The sequence below is a fragment of the Anopheles nili genome, chromosome 3 (genome assembly GCF_943737925.1).
Source record: "Anopheles nili chromosome 3, idAnoNiliSN_F5_01, whole genome shotgun sequence".
In the NCBI taxonomy this organism is placed as follows: Eukaryota; Metazoa; Arthropoda; class Insecta; order Diptera; family Culicidae; genus Anopheles; species Anopheles nili.
The window spans coordinates 1,928,139-1,951,011 of NC_071292.1; the positions used below are offsets into that span (position 1 = coordinate 1,928,139).

A 22,873-nucleotide genomic window follows, 5' to 3' on the forward strand; every position below is an offset into this window, starting at 1 on the left:
AACAATGCGCCCCGTCCAGTCCGAAACACTTCCAAAATCGCTGCTTTCGGGCGAGATTGGCCTCAATTCGAACGCACCGTCCCTTTCTTAGTACACGCGGTTGAAAATGAAATGATGACAGAAGCATTCTACCACCAAGGCTCAAGCAGAGCAGCTTTTTGGTCGTGGCCACCTTTAATGGGCCCCAACTGACCGGGCTTGCATCCGCACGATTCGGTTTCCAGGGGAATGTCTTCTTCGGGCAACCTTGGCACGCTGGAGCACGCTGGCCATGCGCGATGCCTCAAGAGATGCCGCACGGAGGTGCTTGCTGCGGTCTAATTATTTCGATCGAATGACGCACGCGGCCAGTTTTATGCGTTCCCTTCGAGTTACTTTGCATACCGGGCTCGCTCGTTGATTGACGGTTAAGCCCGAGTGAACGTACGCAAGGTTATCTCGTTAACTAGAGCGTCCAAGAAGATCGGCTAGTATGTCCCATGTGCGTGCGTAAAGTTGAAAACTTCGCTGCTAATGTATTGAACCGCGTTTTTGGGGGTCATTGTACCGTGTTTCGTCATCCGATTGTTCCGATTTCACTGTATCGTTTCTGTGTGTGCGGGAAATATGTTTTCCAGCAGTTTCTTCCCGAACCATAGCACATCGATGCTGTAGCCCGTCTCGTTATCGCTTTCGTACGGGTGCGAAAAAGTAAATCATTCACGCGATCGGAAATGGCATTAGGAAACTTGATTAAGTTTGCCAACCTGATCCGATTGGGTACAAGCCACCACCCACCCCAAGACGTCGAAAACAATGGCCCTGGCGCTGGTCTGGAATCGATTCCATGTGTTCCATTCTGCAAGATTGTGTGTTTTACTCTAATTAAAACTTTCCCATGGATCTGCCAGCGATTCGTTCCGTTCGCCGTCACTCGCACAATCCAACAGCGCAAACACACGAACCGCTGCGTAATCAGCTGCAGATAATCCACCAGAATTCGCTTCCAGAGACTCTGGGCGCGTCTATCTGTCGCTCGGACGATGCAGAATCTCGGTTTGATTCTTGTTTATGCCTTTCCCGGTCGTGAAAAACCGTTCACCACCAGCTGCCGCATCAAAAGGAACACCTCCATGGTGCACGACGGAATGGGCGATTGAGAGAACCCTGCGCACCCATCCCTTCGAACCTTTCGGTGCATTTGTCTCTGTAGGGGAGGTGCGTGATTGAAAGCTCCCCCGAGTTCGAAAGGACGTCGCTAGGTACGGTGGTGAATGCGACACAAACCAGATTCGTTCGTCCAAAGTGTACGACTGCAATCATTTGCCAATGCTGCCGAACCGTGACGACAAAAACCATCGAATGGGAACATTTGCCATACGCACCTTCGAAGGGTATACACCCTCACCTACCCAGAAGGCCCTCATCTGTTTCCTTGTGTGGCCTTACGATGTCGTTTGGGGAGAAGAAGTCCTGAAATGCTGCCACCGACAACAAACGAGCCCCGAAACAATGCGACTCTCTAGCCTCATCGGAGCCGTGTAACACCATATCCTAATCACACGTACGCACACACACACACATGTATGCATACAGCATCCATCGATGCATCGTCCTTTCGGTTTCTCGATCCGACCGAGACGACATCGACAAGGAGCACGTTTTTACGGCCGTCACGGTTGCTGCTTCAGCCCGATTTCGAGAGACAGATGTCCAAATCATTTAGTGTCTATCAATGGGACGAACAAGCAGACAGCACGCCATCGAACAACACCTTCGTTCTGTCCATTGGGGGATGTGCGCTTCAAAAGGGTGGTTTCTCTTATTTCCTTCGCTCCCGGTGATGTGAGCAACCTTAAGCACGAATCGCTTGGAAAAGCTCTGGATCATTGGAAGTTTTTATCAGATTTCACGGTTTAAATCGCATGTTGCACGTTGCTTAGCAATGTCCCATTCGTATCTACAGATCTTCATTAAATTCGCATGCTATCGCTTTACTTTGCTTGTTGAAACGCGCCCGCAACCGCCAGTTCGTACGCCGGTTTCATCTAAAGCCACGCTGAAAGGCGTCTAAAGTGAGCTTTAGATCGCTTTCGAGCGGTTGGCAGTGCTGCCAGATCTACTGCCAACCGCACGATCAGCCGGTTTCAACGGAGAGTTTGATCGTACACGATCGTTTAGTTTGCTGTCTCCTTCTAGAACGTTTTGAAAATTGATTGTAAAAAAAAACAGTTAGATAAACATCGACTCCGAGTGGATGCGTGACCTACTCGTGGCCTCACTCGCTTGTTTCCGCAACCGATGCGATGCCTTTCCGAGCTTTCGAACCCTTTACTAGTGCGTCCTTGCATTCATTTTTGGATCATCCGCTCGACCACTCGACAAAAGCCACCAAAACCCCGAACATTCTAACTGTTGTTAAGAACCCGATCTCCCACCAAGCTACGGCTTTCAGCTCATCCACACATGCGCTACACGCGATGATCTCATCTCTCGTGGCATTCCCTCCAAATCGGAAGGCCACACCAGGGATCGAACGATCGTCAGGAACCGCCAGCACTGAGGATCGGAAACAGCGCGCGCGATTGTATTCTGCCTCTCAGCGCAGCAACCGCTTAAGAACGAAATTCGTACGGCACCACGCGAAGGTCGCCTGCGGGTGGAAAGGAACCCAAATCCACGCGCAAGCCCTCGTACGCACGGGCACGCAGCCTCATCGATGGCGTTGGCGTCGTCGCGTGCGAGGGTCAACATCGCGCAAACGTCGCTAAGCCCAGGTGACGATCGCGCGCGCTCTCCCGCGTGGTTTCAACCGCACGAGAGCACGATCTGACCGAGCGATTGGCGCGATCGCGAGGAACAAAAACCTCACCATCAGCGCCCCAGCGGTGCGCGAGTGAATTAGAAGGGAAGATATTGTTGTCTGGTGTGCTGGCAGGGCGCATAAAAGCGGGCAAGCGAGATAGCGCTCGTCTACCAGCCCGCCAGCGGAGGGAGTCGCTTGGGCCGACAGCATAAAGCCAGAGCCAAAGCCTGAGCCGGAGCTAGAGCCGGAGTGCCAGCGCGGATGCGGTTCCCACATTATGAATCAGTATGTGTCGACGGCTGCGCGAGCTCAGCAGAAGTTGTTGCGTTCCATCCCGGGCTTCGGCTATGAGCAGAATCGTGCCCGTGCAGTAGCCCAACAAACTAGCCCTTTTGCGAGTGCACCCTTGCATTCGAGCCCGTGCAGTGATTGCAGCAGTTGGAAGAAGGTGCGAAGCTGTCCCTCTGAGTGTAGAAGGCTGACGGATGCCATACGGCACGCCAGCGTGTGGTGCGAATCGTGTCCAGTGGCTTCTAGCGTTAATTATTGCTTCATCGAGAACGCCAGGCTTGCTGGCGTGGCGTGGCGTTGCTGAAGGTGATGCAGCCACCGGGGCTGGTCCGTGTTAAATATCGAACAATGCTCGAAAGGCCACACTTCGCGTCAACAATCGGCCACAAACGTTCTCTCACGTTTCGGTGCTTGACATTTACCCAGATCGGTGGTGCTATGTTGTGTGTTTTTTTTTTTGCTTCTTTCCTTCTCCATCTGCTGCCAGCCTCCCGGGTCCGCTTGATTGCCTCCAACGTCGCCGTTGCCATCGCCATCGCCACGTCCTCCGAGGGCAGGGTTTTGCAACGCTGCTCCAGTATTGGGTCGGCGGGGGCCACAAATTAGAGCCCGATCACCGATCGAATATTGGGTCGACGTAATTCTGCGCCCAGCCCAACCCAGCCCTGCCCGGTGCCTTTGGCCAGCGGACGGGCGGGCGGGCGATCGCGAGCGCGCCCTCCAACGAGTGCGTTCGAGTATGTGTTTGTGTGCGAGTGTATGTATGCCGATGTGGGTGTGTCGTGGTGCATTAATCATACGCCACCCGAGATGCTGGAGCCCCCGGGGTCAAGCCACGGAGGGCAGCGCGAATCGTCATCGTGCCTCGGGTTCGTCGCTGCTCGCGTCATTGAAGTCACTGGCGTCGATCGCGGCGTACTGGAGGGAGACCCGCTTTGGTGGGTTCGCGGTGGTCCAGCGGTGATACTGGCCGGGTCGAGTCGTCGTCCGCGGAGTCGTACTCCGAACTCGTGCGCATCTCGTACTCCGGGCGCCATTCGTCGGAACGTGGAAAAAGTAAAAGTTGTTTGCGCGCGCGCGCTCGCACATGCAAAGTTAGATAATAGCAATCATCTTCGTTACATCCCTGTAACGTCTTCGGTTGCGGTGTCCGGCGTGGGTTTTCCAGCGAAAGACACACGTTCGGTTATGCGATAAGTGCGTTCCCGTCGACTTTCGCCCGCGAATAAACATCGATAACACGGGACAGTGAAAAGCGAAGTGTCACCGCTTATAACAATCATAACTTTATCATCTATCCAATCCAGGTAAAATGTTTCTCCGGAGGACGAATTCGGTAGTGTTACTGATATTCGGGTGTCTGCTAATTATAGGTAAGCTATCCTCCGTTGCGTAACAACGCGTTTCGACGCGCCGCGCTGTCGCCTGAACTTAGTTAAGGAAGCATGCAAATGTCGCGTCGTGGTGCGAACTAGGCCCGTGCCATCTGCCGTGGTTGCTCCATCGCGACACTCCCGCCATAGACAGAGGGAGGACGTTCGAAATCGCTGCGAGAGGCGTGATTTATGCTTTATGGCTCCGCCAACCCACCTAGCCACTGCCCCGGACGGTCTTGGCCTTGCCCACTGGTGTTCGGTGTTTCCTTGACTGTGCTTAATTTTACGGTGGCTTCGGTGCTCTTGTCAACTCCTAACCGCATCGCACCAACTCACCGACTGGCTAGGTGGTTTGGGGAGTCTTTCGGATTTTATTACGTCCGCCCCAACCGCGCTCGGGCAAACCCATACGTCATCGCTAATGGGCGAGCTCATGCTTCGTTTTGATCAAAATTTGGGTCTCTGAATACTTAATCACCGCCGCTTCATAATGCCATGCAATTAAAGCATTAAAACAATTGATTTGGCTGCTGAAACCGAACGCGGCTGCTCTTTTCATAAGCGGACGCTGGAAAAACGGCTCCCTCACACACCGATTAATTAGCCGGTCTCGCAAATTAATTTATAATTATTGATCTTGAAAACGGTTCCCCGTTACCGTAGCGGAACGGACCATGGGCGTTGTTTTATGGGCACGCCTCAAACGCGGTGTTTCGCGAGATGAACTAACTCTTGAGTCGTTTGCATATGCTGCTTTATTGCTGATCTAGATGGGCATGAGGAGAAAAATCGCACCAAACGAGGACGCAACGTACGAACATCGAACACACCGCACGCCATCGATGGAACCGAACCGAGCCAGGACCTCGACTCGAGTGGAAACAGCCAGCAGGATGTGCCCGTGATTCCACCCGGATTCCTGAGCCCATCCGTACAGGAGTACTTGGAACTAGGCAAATCCATCCCAGGTGAGTTCGAAGGACGGTTTTTAACGAGAGCTACCCCCGGAGGATGTGAACTAGCCTTGGAATGATTAATGTCCCACGACCGATTCCACGCATTCCACTTAGAAGCGCTAAAACGGCTGTCGGGTTTCATTCTGCCGAATAAGGCGCATCCGTCCGTTTTGCATAATGACTTCTGCCGGCGAGAAAACGAGTTCTCGACCGAAACAGAGCATTGTGCGTAAATGTTCTCCACGCCCTGAAGGCCATCTCATTGAACGCCCGGTTTTTGTTTTTTGGCCACCTTCATCTTCCACAGGTCGACCTGGAACCGACTACCCCATCTTGGCGGCCATCCCTTACACAAACTTCTACTGCGATGAGCAAGAATATCCGGGCTTCTTCGCCGACATGGACACGAGATGTCAAGGTAAGCGCCGTTTTCCTGGGTCTCTCGCATGTTCACTCTCTCTAACGTGTGGTTTTTCATCGCTCGTGTGCATTGTAGGATGGCATTATTGCGACATTGATGGCCGCCAGGCGACGTTCCTTTGCCCCAATGGTACGCAGTTTTCGCAAGCGGTATTCGTGTGCGATTGGTGGTTCAACGTGCGCTGTGATCTTTCGCCCCGGCTGTACTCGATCAATGCTCGGCTTTACCAGCGGCCCAAGATCAACCCTACGCAACCGCATCGAGTCATCACTCGGCAGCTGGTGGACGAAATTTTCAACGTGTAACCGCCACTGCTGGAGCCATCGCTGTCGATTATCTATTTATTTAGCTGCCCTAGTGTAACGAAACACGCTTCCCTGGGTGGCAGGATCGCGAGTGTGCAGAAAAGTGTTAATGTTTCGCATCCTCTTGGTGCTGTCGCCTTTTCTTGTTACAAACACCACACACCAACACCCTCTGCTGAACCAGTCACAACGACCATCGAGATGATCCATCACTGCGAGCTGGCCGTCGATGATCTATTGTACATGTTGCTTATCGTGAGCTCTTGCTCCTCCTGGCGGCTTCTTGCTCGAGCTAGGCGCCACCGTTACCGGTTGAACTTGTTGTAAAAAGATACATAATGTGTAATAAAATATGTAAATATCATTTTACCGCCAAACAAGTCCTGTTTTTCGTTCAACCACTAATTGCATTCGGAGCTCGAGTTCGAACCGGATTCGGGCTGCTCAAATTCTGCCGCAATTTGCGGTACGTATCGCGCCTCCGGACGCAGCTTCATCAAGTAGTTCCGCTTTTGGCTTTCTTTAGCCCCATTTCATCAGCTACATAACCCATTTACAGAACGCTGGCTAGTTGCACCCCGAAAGGGGTTAATTTGGTGTCGAGATTCTCTTACACGAGCGCTACCTACTTTTCCCGCTGCGATTGCGGTCCATCATTGTTGTCTGCTCGAACAAAACCCACCCCATTCGGGCGAAGCTTTTGCTTCACCTCCTCGAAAGCTTCATCGCGTACCACACCGAGCCCGTACCGAAACCGGTGCTTTTGCGGGTCTTTGTTTGCGCCTCACCTGAAGCTTTGCGCGAGCTTTCGTCAAGGGGGAAAAACATAATGGAAAGATGCCGGCACCCAGCGGGAGACGAAAGAGTGCCCCCTTCACTGGAGGAAGAGAACAAGAGAGAGAAAGAGAGAGCGAGTGAGCGAGAGAGAAACACACCAAACGGGCGGCAGGAAAAAGTCTTCGGACTCCGGCTTCGGACACGCTGCGCCAAGCACGCGCACACGGCGCCAACGGTTCAGTCAGACCTCGACGGTGGTTTGGAGCGTTTGGTCCGAGATTTCAGTGGCAAAGTGGTGCTCGTACGGCGCATCACAGATCGGCCACTTGCACGCTCATCCAACGCGGCTTCGAATGTAATTACCCACGAAAAGTAAACTGCGGTCGGGTCCATTAAATAAAAAAGCGAGCGTGGCGTAATCGTCGCGAAGGCATTCGTCCTGTTCTGTACGCGGTCGGTTGCGCGTTATGCCATCGAGTGTTTCATCCTTGGCGGTGGCTAGTGCATCGGTGACGGTACCGTAGCGAAGTGCAGTGCAGGTGATGGTGCATCTGGTGGCGGGCGATCTGCATCAGCTGTGGCTAATGTGCAGTGGTTCGTGGAGAAGGCTCGACTGAAAGCTGCAGTTCTCCGATTCGAGTGACACGATAACGACACTTTCACTCTCCTGCACCAGCGTGTGCATAACATGTTTGTGAGCGGCCGCATCTGACGGGCTTTGGTGAAAACGAAACTGCTCCTAGCTTACTGGCACACCGTAAAGCCTGCAGTGCCTTTCACCTACGCGTCCCGCGCTCCAGTTCCGGTTCCGTCGCAGCTAGGACGTCGCGCCGTTCTAAGTAAAATGAACGAGAGACTTCAACGCTGCATGAGGCAACGAACGCTGCAACTATTCATGGTCACAGGTAGGCCAGGAATGGGGCGCCGGTTTCGGATCGGGGGGAGACTGTGGTTGCGGACTTCGGGGGGACAAATTGCACACCATGAGGAGTGGGGAGTGGGGAGTGGGGAGTAGCGGGTGCCCTGACGAGTGTCATGTTGCCAGTGTCGTAATAAAATGCATCAAGTTCCTGCTTGGCGGTGGTGCATTTAAATTTTTCGAAGCGAAACCGCTACCGAGGCAAGCACACGGTCGAACCACCTCGCAGGTGATCGCTTGGGTCGTTTGAATTGAAAATTGTTTGTCATTACCAACTCGCTCTGGCTCGGTCCTTTTTTCTCTCTTTTTTTCTGCTTCTTCCTCACCTTCCTTTCGGACACGTTAAATACACTTCCTCCCATTATGTTCCTGCTTGGGTGGATTTTTGTTGTTTTTGTTGTGTGTCGTCTAAGCTGCTGCCCCCGAGAGTGTGCGCTAAGGCTCGTTAAGCTCTTATTAACACACATAAGCACACACACACACGCGCGGCAGTTAACGACATCCTGCAGCTCATTCGCTCATGTAAGCGCCAGTTTTCGCTAACTCGCAAACAACGCCAACAAAACGTGTGCGGATTTGCCGCGCAGCCAACATAGAACCGAGCAACCTCTCAAGGGCTCTATCGCAAGGGTTCTCCGGAAAAGAAAGCAACATTTTCAAGCAAACCACGCTGTCCATGCTCTTGCGCACGAATTCCTCTAAATGTCAGCCATCAGGTGGCGGGCGGTGTGGGTGCCCATGCTTCTGCGGTGAACGTAACGCAATGTTAGCGCGCTAACGCAAACACCGCGGTACCTTCGCTACACCCGCGGAAAAACCCGGACACGCCAGCACGGTACGCCGAGCATCGCGCGCGGCCCAAGATGCACGGAGCATAGCGCGAGCATAACGGGGGCACCAGCTAAAACTATCTCATACACGCCGATTTTGCATCGTGGTGTACGTACCCGTTCGGCTTCCACCACCATCCCAGCACCAGCCCGCCAGGCAAACACTGGAAAACCGAGTGAACGAAACGGAGCCGAAAAAAAATTGGAGTGTGAAATAACGAGCCTTGCAATATCGGCAGCCCCCGGCGAGGTATGCGCCGCGTGCGGATGCGAGCACAATGAGGAAAAGACAAACATCTCACGTCGTGCCAGCTGCCAGCGGGTTCGCCATTCGATGGTGGTAGTACTGCTGCTGGTGCTGCTGGTGAGCTATGCGACAGACAGGCTCACGGAAAAGTTCGAAGTGCGTGCCGTGCGCGAGCGCCCTCTCGATCTCGACATGTGAATGCGGTGTGCCGTATTCAAATGGCGCGTGGGAGTATGGAGGGAGGAGAGCAAAAAACTAACCCCTCCCCCATGCTCCTCCTCCTCCTCCTCCTACACACACATAGCCAGCCACGTAAGATCGCAAACATTTCGAGCCACCGTGAGATAACGAGGAAATGCACATTTCACCCCTGTGGCACGCGTGCGATAGCGATAATACCGTGATCGATTGTTTCCGAGTACAATGGTGCTCGTGCACGTGTGAGAGTGTGTGGGAGGGGTGTGCTTTTTTTAATTTTGGCCATTTTCCGGGCCTCTTCCGTATCGGGTGATCTGCATGGAGTTCAGCAAACATTTTCTTTCATTAGCACGGGGGTTTCATCCAACGTTTAACGAGCGACCGGTTCGCGATCGCACCGATCTCTTGCCGCTTCACAAAAGTGGTGCCACATGTCGTAGGGAAATGAACGGAGAGAAAACACAATGCCAGAAGGAAGTGGCCAATGTACGGATCTGGTTCACGGAGCACGGGAAAGGCTGTAAGGAGGACCGAAACCAACGCCAAAACGTCAATAAAGATAAGATCGCAGTCGCTCGAGGGATGGAAAAATAAAATGGAAGCAAAAAAAAGTTCAACAACGCCCATCCACCGGCCATTGACGTGGACAGGAAGGATCATCCCTTCCCTCCCCGAGGGTGACCTGGTGGGTTTTTATGTCGGATTTCCGCGGTCATAAAGCCGGCCCGAGGCGTTCCGTTCTGACGAAATATGAGCGCGTGTAAAATTCGGTCGCCTCGCGGGTACTGCCTGGGCTGGCGAAAGCAGTAATTACTCTTCTTCGTGCCATAAACACGCTCCCGGGTGGTGTGACGTTTCGTGGGCTGGAGTGCATTCTTTTGGGGCCGATAAATTGAGTCTAGCAATTAATAAGATTTTACCGCACAATGGTGGGACTTTCTCCGGAAGGCCATTCTCCGGGGCTCGCCCTCGGTCTGCGAAAAGCGCCCTCCGTCTTAGCTCGGGGAGATAAAAAGTTAGTTCCGCGATCGAAAAAACAGGTTTTGTCGTTTTGTTTCGAAGCCCCTCTTCGCCGGTTTACCGAGGGAGGCCAGGAATATCAATGGTCATGGAGGGAAAGTAGAGCGACAGTGTCCGCCCGATGGTCACCCGTTTCGACGTTTGATTGCAACCGTTTGTTGGCCCATGTGTCGATTTGTATTCTTGGGCGGGAGCTTTGTTGTTTGGGCTACCGGGGCTACTCGTTTGGCTGGTTTGGTCCACCGAAGCTGGTTTGGGTTCGTCGAAAGTGCGATGCGCGCCAAAAAAAGGGAAAGTTTACTCGTTTTTCGCCAGCCTCCCAAGATGACGGGTCACTTCTCCGGGCAACATTGTTTCCCGGGTGTCATTCGATGGATGGGAGGAAATTTCACGCTAATTTTCCACCAGCCCAACTGCCCGAACCTTGCTCCGTGTGGTGTTGTTGTTCTCCGTGTTGATGACTCCACGCACCGTGTGCAGTATGACCCAGTTTTTCGCGTCTTTCTCTCGCTCTCGATCGTGCCTTCTCATCCACCTGCACCGTTTGCGGTGACTATGGCGGTTGAAGTGCCCTTGCGTTGCGGTTGATAGCGCCATTTTTGAAGTACCGTTGACCGATCGCAAGGTCAAGTCTGGGAGGGGAGGCTGCCCGTACGAGAAAGAGAGTGTGTCTTCACGCGCAAGATCAGCTGTGAGCAAACGAGGGCTCATGCGTGTACGCAAGAAGCCACGCCAAGGCGATCGAGCATACACGCATCTGGGCGTCGATCGATCGAAATCGAAATTCAACCACGTTGCCCGGCTTGGTAGATCAGGGGCTCACAAAACGAGGGGAAAAGCGAGCGAGGTTTCAAATTGAATACACATTCAAACAAGTTAATTGGCCGATCGATTAAAGGTACACGCGAGCGCACGAGGTGGCACACCGCGAATAATGATTTCATTATTCTCCACCGCTCGTGATCTTGAGGATCTCCGATCATGGATCTTGGCTGCGTGCCGACGTGGGAATGGGACGCGGTTCTGCTGCAATGGCACCAGGATTGGGGTGCAGAATCCGCCACCGAGCTCCAGAACGCAAGGTCACCAACGGCACGAAGTTTCCCTTTGTTCGGTGCGACTGCAACCACCCAAGACAACACCACCGACAACGCCACTAGCGGAACAAACAACGGCTGAGAAAATCCTTCACCTCCACAGCGACAACCACCCCGCGAACCACCAGTACAGTAGGGTGGTGCCAACCCACCCACGCCAACAACCCCGAGGGCAATTCCAAACCCCCGGCCGGAAGGGAGTGCTCACAAGGCGGTTCGTGGCACGGTGGCTGACTGACCCACGTCGCCTTCGGTCGCCACGGTGAATGGTCACCACGGGCGCCAATAATAAGCCCGCGGTCAGATTGTTATTACCCGAGTGCTTTTCCACCCTCGGTGGTGTGTATTTTTTTTTTGATTTTTTTTCTAGAGCACTCGGGCACTTAAATGCAATTGCTACGAACCATTTATGGTGGCGGCCCATCGCGGATTAGATGTTGCAAACGCATGGCGGCGTAGAGAGGTCGCAAAAAGCGCATTTTCCTGAGAAAAACCCACACACACACACACATACACACGCACGTACGTGCCCCAGACAGCGAGATGATGTTCTGAAGGTAAATGGCCGACAATTTTCCGTCGGCACGCGTTCGGCGCGAAAAGTGCACGCGGTAAATGCCGCCAATTTGGGCAGAAATGTTTGAGCCATCGTTGCAAAATGGCGCTTTCCGGAGATGGTGAGCGAAATCGAAGACCGCCCCCGATCGGACCCAAATGTTATTGCATAATTAGAAACTCCCCCGCTCAGGCGAGCTTGTAATTGATTTAGTGCGGCTCAGACACCTCGTGGAATTGATAATTTACGGCTCGTAAGAGAGCAAGGGTCGTAAGAAAATTTCTAAAATCAACCCCCAAAAATTCCGCACCGCTAGCTCGAGTAGGCCCCAAGCGTGGCCCACGCTCCGGTGGGGTTGGGTGGAAAATGAAACCATAATCCATTACCACGACGGCACCCTGGGAGGGAGACGAACAACAACAACAGCAAAAAGACACACACGCTCACGCGCGAGAATGCGTGCGATTGTGCGATTGGGCAACGGCGTGTGGTGTCTTTTTCCTCGCCATCTTAGACACATTGACAGCGAAGCCTTGATGCGCCTCACGGCCACCGATCGCCAGGCGGGTGATGATCTCGGTTTCGGGCTCGGGCGCAAAAATTTAACGTGTTGAAAACGAGCGTGACCAAATCACCCGGTCATGGTTGGACAGATTGGACGGGTCTCGTGTGAAGGCGACATCGCCACCGGACGGAACATAGCTGCGAAGTTTCCTTCACATTTTCCACAACCCTCTAGGGTGTTGCTAACGGGGCTACTCGGGGTTTCCTTCTCGTCTTGCCGTTCTAAACCGAACGGAACTGAGAACGAGCAGCTTGACCTAATTCGCGTGACTTCTGCTCGCCTCTCTGTACACCAGCAATGTGCATCGTTGGACTAGAAGGAACGATGGTGAGACCTGGACCGGGTCTTACCCACCAACCGAAGGATAGCGGAACCCAGCGAGACGCCCATCCGGCGAGTGATCCTTTGTTGCAGACTCGCAACGGCACCACGTCCGCCGCCGAACGCCATCGGAGGCTGATTCCCTACATGCAGTACTACGTAACGTCGACGGCCGCACCAGCGGGAACCGATAATGCGGACTATCAGCCGTCGTTCAACCAGCTCTATAATTATAGGCCGATCGTGAGTATTGCCTTATGTATGCAGATTGCTAGGATTAAGGCGCCATTACTTCATCATCTCGATCCCTGCCCGCGAATTCCGTCGTGGGCACGCGAATCGAGACCGGTGCCATTATTCGGGTAGAATGAATGCGGTGTAGGGCTTACGAGCTTTATGTAACGAGTGCTGGACCTTCGAGACAATGACACACAGTCACACAGATACACACACACAGTCGTATCGTGTCCAAGCATCGACAAAGCCTGCTGGCCAACATTTGAATGGACATTTCCGCGCCTTTTGCGCCACGCGCCCACAACGCCCGTATATGGCATTTGTGATCGATCTCGTTGCGATCGCGATATGCTTTCTGAGCCTAACGTGACTTTTCCACCCCTTTCCCATTTAGAACGTTCCCGTGAGGGAGCCCGTTGCTGACATTCGGCAGAATTATTACACACCCAAGCACAACAAACAACACGGACAGCAGCAGGCGTACCGGCAGCAAGAGGAACCGGTACCTTATGAGCTGCAACGACCGCATCATAAGCAGTACTACAGCACTCAACCGAAGCTGGTTGCCTCGACGGGGTTAAAATCGATCCCATCGGTTAGTCTCAGTCCTTTCACCTTCGAGTACAACCATCGGCATCAGCAGAGCCCTGTGAAGGTGGTGACTGTCGGTGGGTCGTCTTCATCCCATTCTGCGACGTCATACTCCGTATTGAATACTGCCTCCAGTGGTGATCATCACGGTGAACAGGGTGCTGGTGCTGATGTATACGAGCGGCCTAAGTATGCTGTTATTCCACGGGAACGCGATCAGTACGAGCAGGTTCCACAACGGTTCCCGGCTGTTCTGCCTCAGAAGCTGTATGGTATCGAGGTGCACATGAAGCATCAGTCAGAGGATGACACAGGACCTGAGCCACTTGCTGGGGGTAAATATTTCCTTCCAACTGTGGCCAGTGAAGTACCTCCATCGGCGCGAAAACCGGCACTTGTGAGTGTTCTCTTAAGCATCTGGTGAGTGTTCTCCTAAGATCGCGAGAAAAAACTGTTCCTTTCCATTCCAGTACCAAGCAGTTCCGGTGTACAAAAAGACGCGCATCAATCCGTTCTTGCCCTCGAACACTATTCCCGGTCCTTTCACGCCGATGACAGGCGCCAGCAGCAGTGGCAGTAGTAGCAGCAGTTCATCAGGAGGATCCAACACAGGCTCATTGAGCTCTTCTCACCAGCTCGATCTAGCTGGGCACAGCGAATCGGCAGGTGGAGCAGTTTCGTACATCAAGAGCACAGTAACAGAATCACCAGTGGCGGTATATTCGTCATACGACCACGGCAGTCCCGTCCAGGATATTCGCACCCATGGAGATGTGGCGTCAGCTCCATACCTGGTGTTGAAGACCGTGCCGAAGTTTTACTACGAAAAACCAAGGATCCCAGTAGTAACGCCGAGTCCGGCGCCCTACCAGGTGTTCTACAAGGAAAAACCTAGTGAAGGACGTAAGCACCACTCCAACCACAGCGGTGAGTACAAGATAACGCGCGTAGAGTTGTACCGATGTGTGATTAGCGCTTCTCTCCATAGCATATTCAAGACCGCGGATTCCCGGAGTGGTCCCGGTGAGGGTAATTGCCGTTGATCCCCACAACCAACCCAACGAAGGTCATCCAGAGCAATCGAATGCTCCCTACTATACAATGGGGCAACAGCTGTACAAGGTGCAGGAATCGGCAGCGCCTAGCAAGGGCCAGTCGTTACCGCCTCCTCGCCAGCATTTAACTGAAACTGTCCTGCCTCAGAAGACGGTGGTATCTGATGGACTTGGCAAGCTCCCGCCAGCGGCGGGTCAGTACTTCCTTGGGCAGAACTACAAGGTCTACAAGGTCCCGGTGAAGCCTCACGTAGTGGCTCCGGAGCCTTCATATCAGTACGCGCATCCCCAGATGGTCGCAACGATTTCTAGCACTACTCCTAGGCCGTTGGCCTTTTCGACAACTCCTGTCTCAACCGTCGGACCTCCTGTGCACGAATCACCCTCGTACCCGGTGTACCACCATCATCACTCTCATGCGAAACAGCCTCGACATAACCGAACGGAGTACGCCAACCGACAGCGGTTCTACCCGCAATCGATGCGCCATCCGAACCAACATAAACCACGGCCTATTCCGTTAGTTACGGTTGACGAGCGGGAACAGGACCTTCCATTGCCAGCGGGTACTGCTACCGGCTCTTTGTCAGACTTGCTGAAGAACTTGCAGGACAGCAACCTGCTGCCGAAAACGCTCACCCCAGACAACATCGACAACTCCATCCGGACGCTGGTGAAGATCCTGAACAACCTGAAAGCGAACGGTCAACATCATCCGGAAGTCGAGCGGCCTGAGATAAGCGAGGTCGATACGTACAGGCGAGTTAACTACACGACGGTAGAACCCGAGACGTATGTGGACGCAGACAAGTACGCTGCCGGACCGCCCATGCTGATCAACAAAGTGGTCTCGCCGGGACCGAACACCGGTAAACCGGGCATTGACTACCCAGCGTTAGCCGAGATCCCCGAGACGAGCTTCAAGTGTAAGGATCAACGGTACAAAGGCTTCTTTGGCGACCCGGAAACCAACTGCCAGGTGTGGCACTACTGCGATCTGAACGGCGGAAAAGCCTCGTTCCTGTGTCCGAATGGAACCATCTTCAGTCAGGTATGTAGGTCAACGCCATACGTCTCGAAGCACACTGACGAGATATGACCTTTTTCTGTCTTTTCTGGTGCCAAAGGTTGCCCTGACGTGCGATTGGTGGTTCAATGTGAAATGTTCGACGACGGCGCAACTGTACGTGTTGAACGAACGACTCTACAAGTACATTCTGCCCTTCACACCCAAGTTCCCGGAGGACTACAGTGGACCCCTAGTGGATAAGTATGTGGCACGAAGGTCATTTGGGAAAGGTAGTTCGGATTTAACCTTCTGTTTGTTGGCCGTTTCTCGGACAGATACTTAGCCCTCAAGTTCCAGGAGATGGAGGAGAAGATGAAACAACAGCGTGCCAAAGGAGCAAAGCAGGGTTCGATAGAGATCCCCAACGCAGTGCCGGAAAATGACGAAGTTAACGGCAATACGCTGGAGGACAATGACGAACGCTACAACCAGAATCAGCCTTACCCAGTCAAGTATGTCACCACGGAAGCCGCTGCTGAGAAAGTCCCGACAATGCCAGCCTTGTCCAAGACCGTCGTATCGATGCCGAAAGCACCATCACCGTCTGGCCAGATCACGCTGGAGGACATCGATGCGGATCTGCAACGGGGCAATCCCCGACTTACAGAATCCTCGAGCGCAAGCAGCACACTGGGTCCTTCGACTATGATGAGCATGTCGGCGGAACTCGCGGACGAGGAATCGCCCTCATCGCCCACAAGCTTTAGGACATCGTCCGTCCCCACGACAACCACGCTCATCATCGCAACCGAGGATCCTCCGATCGATCCGTTCCACGTGGAAGCGATGGACGAGCCGGAAGCGAGAGAAGAGGACGAATATGTGAATGTGGTGAATGCAAAACAGCCCACACACGCGCCTTTGATACTCCACCCAACGGGGGCGCCCATGTTGGGTAAGGTTCGACGAATTGAAGTTAAAAATGACGGCACAAGCGGCCATCTGATTAGAAACGCTAATTACAACCGGAGAAGGAAAAAATAAGAAGGAGAAGATAGCATGCGATGCGACTTGGAAGTAGATGTTGATTTATCATCAATACTCAAAGGAAACTCAATAAACTTTTGTACAATATATGTAGTAATGTAAAATAAATGGACCAACCTTGAAAAGAAGGCGTTGTTTGTTTCATTTTGCATTGACCTACTTCTACGAGGCGTTTATCATGCGTGCTATGTTCGTAAGAAGTCCTACATCGGGTCGATGTATTCTAGTGCGCTATCGGCGTACCACCAATACGCCTAATGGCATTCTGGCATTGGCATCATTTATCATTTTGTCGTGATAAATTAATGCCTTCGCAAATGAATCCAATGGCCTGCGGTATAAGGTAGTCGTTGGTCACGAACCGACCGGCGACCAATCCGAAGTGTAGTAACGCCACAGTTATCGATATCTCGAATCTCGCTACTGTCTTGTGATCCAACGCACGTTATTTACTGTGAGGTTTGGTTATTCGACGAGAAATGAAGGGAAATTTAGTCGCAAAGGCGAATAAAATAATCCTCAGCTGCAATCGATTACGCACGACATACAGCAACTGTTACGGAAATCATCGACTACGCCCATATTTTTTTTAATCGTAAAGAGAAGCATCAGAAACAGAAAGTCAACGCATCTGAATATGTTACATCCATCATAGATTTATTGAAAGATTTTTTCACCCAAAGTATAAGCTATGTACATGTTTACAGTTAACAAAATAAAGTAATAATTCCAACTCAAAGTTAAGATGCTTGACGATGTCCACGACGATAAAACATCCACACGATGTAAAATATTCAATATGGGTTTAGGTAAAGAACCAAACGTTCATTTGCACGACTAATCTACCAAGCTCAATCAAGCAGCAGGGCTCTAGATACAATTCAAATCTGAACTCGACGTTTCGGATGAATGGCAATCAGCGCGAGGAACGAGTAAGCCCTTACCAACCACATGTAATACCTGTATTAAGTTGTACGTGTTGAAAATTCCGTAAGAATTCCAGTTTACATGTCCGATTGTGGATTGGAAATCCGTTAATCCGAACGTGCCTGTGTTTGCAAATTTAAACAATGTTTTGAATACGTATCGCTGCATACCGGTATGTGGAGCAAAATCGAATTTTGGCGCGCCTAATCGAATGTTTGAACGATAGAAAAAATGGGTGTAGTAATCCTACCAAACAAATTGATTTTGTTCTGGCATCCTCTCACGGTTGGTATAAGAATGTTGAGAAATTGTTTTGGGATATAGTCTGACGATGGGTACTACTTTTTAGCCAAACTCAACTTCCAAAAATATACTAAACTAATGTATGCATTCTAGTTTTTGCATATCTACCAAAAGAAATTACATCTAACTCTCTAACGTAGGTTAAAGGAAGTTCATAATTGTTAAACACCGATGTATGAGGACGCTACAGAAGTTCGGGAGCATTGTGTTAACAAACGTTTGCATCGTCGTTGAAAAACGTTAGGATGCAGAGTTGTGGTCGGAACGTTAGAATTGGATCATCGTCGTCCTCCGACATTTCATCCTGGGCGTTTGATTTTACTGATAATGCCTTTTCTTTACTTTCAGGCTCTTCATCTGACTCGCTCATATAGTAAACAAGCGTCGAATTTGGATGTATTAGGCGATTAAAATTTTCGAATTTCTTACGCCGCGAAGGACACGTGACGGCATTCAGATCTAAGTCATTGCTATTGATGCAAATCTTAGCAGCATTCCTTGGAAGACTCTGATGAATTGATTTGGGACGATAAACGACGGTACCTTGTGTCTTGTAAGGAAGTCGCCCATTGATACTCAACTGATGCCGGTAGTCAGCTGGCATGGGATAGTTTCGATTATTGTAAGCTTTCTGAATCGATACATCTCTATCTTTTGCCACACAGCTATGATTGTTTAATGTAGATTTGTTGTTCATTGAATGAGTGCTTACTTGGTTTGCAGTAGGTTTACAAATATCCGTTAAAATAAGTTTTGCTAGATCTTTAGATAGCACACCATTTGTTTCATTGGAAGAAGATTTTAACGGTTGGTTCATTTTCGACTGGGTAGACTTTTCATTTAGCTTGTTCGGATTCAGCGTCTTGTTTTTAGCCAAAATTGTGTTTGATTTTGATGAGTTCGATTTGTTTTTCGTATATTGATCTCGTAGCGTTGCACACGAGTGATTCGATCTGTTGGCACAAGATGTAATTAAATTTATAATCGGAACATTGTCGTCATCACTGTCGGTGCTGGAGGATTCCGATGGTAATCTTTTTAGGGGTTTCTTCTTAGATGGTTTAAATCGTACCTGCTTGCATACCTTGGAATTATTATTCTTCTTTAGTTCAAAAATGTTTTTGCCGTGAGATTCGAAACCCACATCCTGTGCGCTTTCCTTTCGACTACTCTGGGGAGCATCTTTTGGCACTACGGTACTCTTCTTCATAGCACTGAGGAGTGGTTGCCCTAATTCTATATGCTTGAACTGCGTGAGGGGTTTTGGTAGCCCGAAACCGGGCATACTGTGGCTTAAAAAGTTTGAATCAAACATTAAATCAAAATCGGGTCGATGTTGCACCGCATTGTACGGGGTATGTGGCATACTGGGGATGAATGACGATATTGTTCGCTTTTCCACTTGACGTACGATAATCTTCCTATCAGCTTTTTCGGCAAATTCGTAGTTTGTGGTATTTGCTGTTGAAATTTGCTTACGCCAATCATCGTTCAGTAAGGATATGTTCGTCTTACAAGTCACATTCATTTGTGAATTATCGGTCATTTCAGTAAAATGTGTTTCTCTTTCTTGGGAAAGTGTCTTACCCTCCCCAAGTTGGCAGTTATCAAACCATTGCATGACGGCCTCAACGTTTACGGTAAAATCGGTGGTAAAAACCTTTTCCATACCGTTTTCTTTCCATCGAGAAATACGTTTCTTTTTCGCTTCGGCCAATTCTTCACGAACATCATCGTAATCTGTCGATGAGTCACTAGAGCTGCATTCGTCTACTTCTATTACGTTATTCTCTGGTTCCTCCTCGGAACTTTCTTCCTCGTCGCGTTTTTTTCCTACGTACCTTTCTATTGCTTCATCTATGTCAAGCTCTTCATCATTACCATCAACTTTACTGTATTTCTGAAAACGATGGAAAACAAATGCACGTTATTCTGTTGATTGTTCTGTAATGTAAAGCAAACCAATGTTCGTTATAGAATTTACACACATCTATTAAGTTTTTCCAAACTACATAGCGATTCGCCAGTTTTTGATCATTAGGAAGGACCTCTGAAATCCTGCAAGAGAATAATGTAAGCCAATAAAATATACAACAATGTATCGTTAAATAAAATGTTGTAGCATACACTGGGCGTTTCGATTTCGCTTTTGGTGAAACGCATTCCAAACTTGAGTCGGTGGAATTCATTGTGATATAAGGACAAACACGATAAACAAACAAACAACTATGGCTTCGAATTGAATTGCACGGGACACTTGTTTGATGAAAAATCTCATCTATATATTCAAACAACAACCGCCTTTATTTGAAACTGTCAAGCGGTTTTACATTTTGCCACTAGAGGTCGCTACGGCTCATATAAGCTGCGCATAACGCTTAGCTTCGTACGAAAGATCGCGTATGGACTTTTGTCATCCATAAAAACTGTAAATTAATACTGTGCAGCGATGATCCCTGTGTTGAAATTGCGTCGCTCGACCAGCACAAGAGTAAGCTCCTGAATTTGCGATGGACCTTGTTTTATTGTCAGGTTTCTCGCACCCACGTACCAAATAGCATCTTGCTACGATGGAGCGCCATCGCTACCGAGAATATTACGTAAATTAATCTTAGAAGCCATCGAAATCGTGAGGTTTTTGAGACCCCAATCGGTGATGAAATACCAGGCAATCATGCAGCTAGGAGGATCCATGCGTTCGGTGACGATGAGGCTGTCCTGCTCTCACGTCGATCATCTAGTTATCCTGCTTCGACCGACTAGATCATGCTGGCAATGGGGAAGAGTGAAAGCACTAGTGCAACCGCTTTACCAGCAAAGACAGCCTCTTATATGATGCGACCCTAATACAAATCTCAACAATCTTTTATTTCGGAAGCAAATCTAAAACATTCTTTTCATATCGAAACCGTAACCACCAGTCACCAGGACAAATGGATCATATAAATATGTTACGAGTTTAGCCGAGCTATGGTCATTTTGAGCTGCGAGACTCATCAACATGTTGTATATTGTAATATGGTCGAGTGAACATGTGCTCGAGCAAACACGTGGATCAAAGAAATTAAATTGTGCTTTATGATTTATCGAGATGCGTGCACGTCGAGTCCGTCGCCAGCTATGTCAATAGTAAGTGAAATGGAAAAACAAACATTAATTCAAAATTTCATATCGTCGCCATTTGATCAATAATTTATGGAGTTGGCAATAGGATAAACGATTTTTGAGACCTTCCTTAATTGCATATGAATAGAATGGCAGTACAATATTCATAATGAATACATTGTGCTTTTCTAAGCATTTTTTTCTTTTTCTGATCGTATACCTGGTAAAATCGTTTCTAGTTTCCAACCTGCTAACGATTATTACGATATTCATTACGATTAAAAAGATGTAAACGTACGATTTATACAAAAGGACTAGAATAATTGAGTCTATAGCTATTTTCAAAAATATCAGTCTTTATTAATCTCAATAAAATAATTTGCCTGTTCGAGTATAAATCTACAACTTTTACAATAACAGTCTAGGTAATATACAAACACGGATCCTTTCAGCTGCGTGAATTATTCGTAGGAAATGGGTCTTGTAATGAAACATTTATTGATTACTCAGTTTGTTTAACGATCACATTTAGCCGCACGAACAGGACCCATCCCGGAAGTATCGCTAGTTGATAAATCGATGGTCAGTCGGCGGTCAGTGTTGTAGCTGGAAATGGGAACCTTGGCGGAAAAGTTCGGAGAGTACAATATCGAAGGCTTTAGTTGTACTGTACTTCATTGTGCACGGCGATGAATATCCTCGCTAATAGCCAATGGCGACCAATGGATGGCAAAATGGATGCCTCCACACTCCCCCGAACAGTCTGAGGGGTACATTAATTGCCTTCGGTTGCATCCTTGCGCTTCGTGTGTCCGGCGTCTCTAATGATGTTTCGTCACGACATTCGATCATCAGCCTTCCGGCAAACTGGCCATCGTATGTCCGTTTCATCTTTTCGAACCTGCTCCGTAGTAGACCCGTTGGAAACCTGCCGTGAAGCTACAAGCGAGTTTTCTTTTTTCATATCTTTTCTCTATTTTTCTCTTCTACTACTCTTATGATCGTTTTAGTTGTTCTGTTTTGCATCATAAACCGCACAACGCGTTGTTTAAGCATAAAATATTAATTTAGCTGCAAATGGAATTTACCGGCCGCCGGATGCCTCGTAAAATTCGACACATACTATTGGGTGAGTTTTACTTCACAAATGAAGCGCAATAGAAAGACTTCGATTTGGGATAATGTCGTATTTGGCATTCGACATTTCTAATGTTTCAGACAAATTGAATTCCTTACACAACATTGAGGGTGTTGATAAATGCCTACGAATGATTAAACAGCGGAAAATTACAAACGACACAACGAATTTTACTGACCAGCTTCTACTACTCATGGTGATGAGGACGAAATTTTGCAAGCGGGTTTAACGTTCCACAGCTACGGTTTCGATTTAGGTTAAATTCAATCAAAATAAGCGTTTCAGCTGTTTGCTCTCTCGAGCTTGACGAGAGGAGGGGACTCATCATCTTTGTTCCGCGGAAAACTTCAAAACGCCCAGCAATTAGGCGCTTGCCGGAACTAGTAAACAAATTCAACGAAATATTCAGATCACCAGAGTACGCCGTTTGATTCGCATCCTGTCGCCATTTCCCCGGGCCAGTTCCCGGTACCAAGGTAAGGAAGGCGGCAGCAGAACGGAGGTGAATGAGAGTAATTAAAAGTTCACCACCTTAAGGAAGGAAGAAAAGCTTTTCCCTACCCTTCGCGATGCCGATCCTATAAAGCACTCATAATAATGGCGTAGCCGGAGAGCAATTACGCCACGAAGGCGGTGTTGTCCCATTTGCTGCCTTCAATTCATGGCGAAGCTCGTGTCAAGGAAGCCATCAACGAAGTGCTGGCGTGGCAGATTTCTCCTGACATTGTCACCGGCGGAACGATCGCCAACAACGCCATCAGCGTCATCGTCACCAACGCCGAAAGCCTCTAGCCGGT

General features: G+C 49.8%; 3 protein-coding genes across 3 annotated transcripts; 2 read left to right on the forward strand and 1 right to left on the reverse strand.

The window, feature by feature from the left end:
• The first annotated feature begins 3,171 nt into the window (after positions 1 to 3,171).
• LOC128725952 (uncharacterized) lies at positions 3,172 to 6,134 on the forward strand. The gene is made up of 5 exons (XM_053819725.1): positions 3,172 to 3,233; positions 4,384 to 4,449; positions 5,223 to 5,420; positions 5,716 to 5,826; positions 5,905 to 6,134. The coding sequence occupies exons 2-5, from the start codon at positions 4,389 to 4,391 to the stop codon at positions 6,132 to 6,134; spliced, it is 600 nt and encodes a 199-aa protein (XP_053675700.1). The 5' UTR covers positions 3,172 to 3,233; positions 4,384 to 4,388.
• A 1,621-nt stretch (positions 6,135 to 7,755) lies between these two features.
• On the forward strand, positions 7,756 to 16,600 carry LOC128726032 (uncharacterized). The gene is made up of 7 exons (XM_053819813.1): positions 7,756 to 7,816; positions 12,639 to 12,907; positions 13,296 to 13,889; positions 13,963 to 14,419; positions 14,481 to 15,598; positions 15,675 to 15,817; positions 15,892 to 16,600. The coding sequence occupies exons 1-7, from the start codon at positions 7,756 to 7,758 to the stop codon at positions 16,598 to 16,600; spliced, it is 3,351 nt and encodes a 1,116-aa protein (XP_053675788.1).
• A 1,441-nt stretch (positions 16,601 to 18,041) lies between these two features.
• On the reverse strand, positions 18,042 to 20,022 carry LOC128727717 (uncharacterized). The gene is made up of 3 exons (XM_053821655.1): positions 19,961 to 20,022; positions 19,822 to 19,891; positions 18,042 to 19,733 (listed from the first exon to the last, which is right to left on the reverse strand). The coding sequence occupies exons 1-3, from the start codon at positions 20,020 to 20,022 to the stop codon at positions 18,042 to 18,044; spliced, it is 1,824 nt and encodes a 607-aa protein (XP_053677630.1).
• Positions 20,023 to 22,873: the final 2,851 nt, after the last annotated feature.